We start from the raw sequence: 4,283 nt of genomic DNA on the forward strand, positions 1-4,283 counted from the left end.
ACTTAACCATATACATAAGTCTGCAAAGCCTCTAAAAGATAGAAAACCATAGAGTAGGTCAGGGCAGACCGCGCCTTACCCTTAACTACGATATAACACCAAAATGAATCTACCAAGGACTTAGTAAAGCTCCGAATCAACCTAGAGCTCACCAAAATTAGTTGATTGGCGTGTGCTTCTATTGAGGAGGTCTACTAGCTGGAGTACCTGTGCCTGCAACATTAAATGAAGCGTCCCCCGCGAGGGACGTTAGTGTGAAAAAATGTACTGAATATGTAAGGTAATAACTTATATAAAATAAGAGTCAAAATGAAACCAAATATCAGTATATGTGTGCACAAATCAGAACAGAAGACCACCTTTCTTAACTCTGATGGGGTAATGTATGTTACATTCTTGTCTTTACCTTTCTGTGTTTTATGATCTTTGTAAGGCAAGTGATACGAATGACCAGCTGATCAGTGGTAGAAAAGGATGACCCATGCTAGACATTTTAACCCTCGGGATGCGGTCCTCATAACTACACAAATTGGGATCGGCCCATGCTAGGCTTTCGCCCATGAGCTACCACCCTTCTATACCAATTGGGATCGATCCATGCTAGGCATTTTCCCCTGGGCTGCCACAAATAATTATACAGATTGCTTCAATTAGATTCTTTAATCTTTGATATTGTTGTTTTGGTGGTCATAATCTTTTTTTAGATTGGAAACTATGGAGCAGTAGTAGAAGACATGAAAATAATACTTCAAGGCAGGAACAATGAGATAAGGAGGTATGTAACATCAATGCATTGCATGTGAACTTAAATGACACAATTTTCTTCAACTGACTAAGAGGAGGATTCACCAAACGTGCTTTTGCAAATATCATTTCTATATCACCACATAGGAGGATAATTACAGAATTATAGAGTACAAAAAATATAATGAAGTAATTATATACACTAAGGAAGAGGGGGAAATATTGTTAGCTATTTGGAAATCATACGCTGGCACTATGTTTCCTTTACTAGGAATAGAACTTAGGAAATTGACTTATTGATATTAATCGCAAGTATCAGATTTCATGCCGAAGAATATTGAACGGAATAACCTTAAATACCTTATCCTCTGACCAATAGAACTATCACGATTCAGCCTCCCCTTTTAGGTTTTAATCTACAATATAAGTCATGATAAACTAAAATTAGCAGCTATCACACCGTGAGCCCCGTAAAATAGTAGCTAACATTGACGGATAATGAGCCTATACAACCCTTAAAATAATATGTATCACCACACTCTCCTTCTCTGTCCAATACATACATTGTATATCCTTTTCCAAAATTACCCAAGCTGCACCAACAACAATACACATAAAACAGCCTCTAATATTCTTTATCCTACAACCAATTATTGAACTCACCACCCTCTTGAGTTCCTTATGATGGCACACCCATAATTCCTCACTCAAACTCATACATAAGGAGGAAGAAAATGGAGCAGTCACCTTACCTCAATTTCTGCAACTTCAATTATAACTTCAATTCCTCTAGAACTTCGACTTCCCTTCAGACTTAAACCAAAGAAGAAGAGAAAAGTATCTCAATAATTAAGGAAAGTGAGAAGTAGCTTGTGGGAAATTCTGCCTTCTACTTATAATTGAGCATGAATAACATGTTTTCAGTCTTCCGTGGGAGAATTAAGCTAAATCCATAAGTGTTTCTCTTACCTTGGTTTGCAGATATGAGGGTTTCTTCAAGAACCCTAGAAGGAACTTTAAGGCTGCTACTTTAATCCTCAAGAGAAAAAGAGAGAGAGAGAGCTGGAGTTAATTCTCAATATAGTGTGATAAAAATGAGTGAGAATAGCAGCCAATATATCTTATATTGAACTTTCTTCACAATTAAGAATTTCCTGTAGAACCTCCCTTTTTTGGTCTATTTTCAGCCACTAAGTGGTCAAGTAGGTGATGCACCTGCTTAGGTACACCAAGCAGCTCAAAAGTTCAAACTAGGTGATACACCTACTTGCTTTCATTTGGGCTTAAATATATTGGGCCTTGGCAGATTTGGCTGTTGGGCTGTAACTTCATTTTTCTTTTATTTAACTTAGTTTTGGCCTCAAGTGAGTCCATTAGAATAGGCCCAAATCTAATGCATAAGCCATGGCCTTTTTTATTAGATCCATATAGCTCAAGTAGGTGATGCACCTACTTGGTCCTTTCGACTTTTCAATAAGTCGAAGTAGGTGATGCACCTACTTGTCACCTACTAGCTTAGTTAAGTCAAGCAAACAACTCACTTATTTTATTTCATTTTCTAAATATTAATCCAATTGGAGTTAACTTGCAGTACATATGCTGAAACGTGCAAGGCATCACATAACCTTTCGAGCTAGTTTAAACTAATGCTAATCATATAAGAAACATGGTCCCTCGCCTATACTTTAAGGCTATGTCAAGTATCACAAGAATAAAACAAGCATATGCATAATACGAGGTGTTAGACGTTGAGCTCTATTTAGAGTCTTGCTCGCTTAGTAAATTGGGTGAAAAAGCTTGTTCCATTTTTTCCCTAATACCACTCCCAGAGTTGTACCACTAGCAACACACATCACTTTGAAAGAGTCGGACCAATCAGGGCTGATATTGACTAGGGTGGATACTAATTTTTCTTCCAATCTTCGAAATGCCGTCATACAAGCTTCATAAAAAAAACTTCACTTCCTTCTCCAAGAGTTTGCACAAGGGGTGTGCAATATTTGAGAAGTCTTTGATGAACCTCCGATAGAAACCGGCCTATCCCAAGAAACTGCGAACACCTGTAACTTAAATTGGCGGGGGGTAATTTTTCAATCACTTGAATTTTTGCATTATCAACTTCCAATCCTTTTTGTGACACCTTATGCCCAAGAACTATGCCTTCCTTCACCATGAAGTAGCATTTCTCCCAATTCAGAACTAGGTTTGTTTCCACGCATCTTTGGAGTACTTGACCCAAGGGTGTCAAACATTCTTCAAATGTATGTCCTACGATTGAAACGTCGTCTAAGAATACCTCCATAGAGTCTTCTACCATGTCCGCAAAAATGGATAACATGCAACGCGAAAATGTCACCGGGGCATCACATAGCCCAAATGACATTCTTTTAAATGTGAACGTTCCATAAGGACAGGTGAAGGTGGTTTTCTCTTGGTCTTCTAGCGCAATAGAGATTTGGTTGTAACCAGAGTACCCATCTAGAAAGCAGTACCATCCCCTCTCTGATAGCCGGTCAAGCATTTGATCCATAAATAGCATTGGAAAGTGATCCTTTTCAGTCCATGAGTTTAGCTTCTGATAATCCATTCATACTCTCCACCCTGCCACTGCTCTAGTCGGCACTAGCTCCCCATTTGCATATAGGAACATAGTGATACATCTTTTTTTCGGTACACATTGCATCAGGCTTACCCATTTGCTATCCGCAATAAGGTAGATCACACATGCATCCAACCACTTGATGATCTCCTTTTTTACCCCTTCTTGCATTAGTGGGTTCAATCTCTGCTGATGCTCTACACTAGGCTTACAATCCGTATCAAGCTGAATCTTGTGAGAACTGATACCAAGGGTAATTCCCACTATATCAACGATGGTCCATCCTATCGCTTTTATATGCCTTAGCAATACTTCAATGAGCAAACTCACCTGCCATTCAAGCACATCAACTGCAATGATCACTAGTAAAGTATTGTTTGCCCTCAAGAAAGAATATTGGAGATGAGCGGGCAGGACTTTCAATTCCAGATTAGGTGGTCCTCAGTTGACGACTTTGCAGGAGGAGCTTCTTTATTTTTTAGGTCAATATCCAGCTTGATTGGATTCTTAGAATATTCTCCTAATCCCATTATGGCTGCTACTACTTCCTCATAGCCCTGAACTTTAGATTCATCATAATTAGTAAGCACAGATTCAAGTGGTTCATTCATGCACATCAAATGGCTAACACTAGCTACCGCCTCATCAATAACATCCTCAATAGACACCAGATGAATATCACTTGGGTGTTTCATGAATTTACAAATATTGAATGTTACATCATCATCGTTCACCCAATACTTTAATTTTCCATATTCAACATCCACCAATCCTCTCCCACTTGCCAAGAATGGCCTTCCTAAAATAATGGGGATTTCGGCGTTGATCTCACAATCTAAAATCACAAAATCAGCCGAAAAGATGAACCGATCTACCTTTACCAAGATGCCGTAGAGGATCCCCACCGGATGTTTGATTGACCGGTGCGCCATCAGGAGTC

General features: G+C 39.0%; 1 protein-coding gene across 1 annotated transcript; it reads right to left on the minus strand.

Moving 5' to 3' along the window:
* Nucleotides 1-1,328: 1,328 nt before the first annotated feature.
* Nucleotides 1,329-3,331, minus strand: LOC107062009 (RNA-directed DNA polymerase homolog). The gene is made up of 3 exons (XM_015312172.1): nucleotides 3,041-3,331; nucleotides 1,497-1,550; nucleotides 1,329-1,337 (listed from the first exon to the last, which is right to left on the minus strand). The coding sequence occupies exons 1-3, from the start codon at nucleotides 3,329-3,331 to the stop codon at nucleotides 1,329-1,331; spliced, it is 354 nt and encodes a 117-aa protein (XP_015167658.1).
* Between the last annotated feature and the right edge of the window lie 952 nt (nucleotides 3,332-4,283).

Source organism: Solanum tuberosum, unplaced genomic scaffold (assembly GCF_000226075.1).
Source record: "Solanum tuberosum cultivar DM 1-3 516 R44 unplaced genomic scaffold, SolTub_3.0 scf00190, whole genome shotgun sequence".
NCBI lineage: Eukaryota > Viridiplantae > Streptophyta > Magnoliopsida > Solanales > Solanaceae > Solanum > Solanum tuberosum.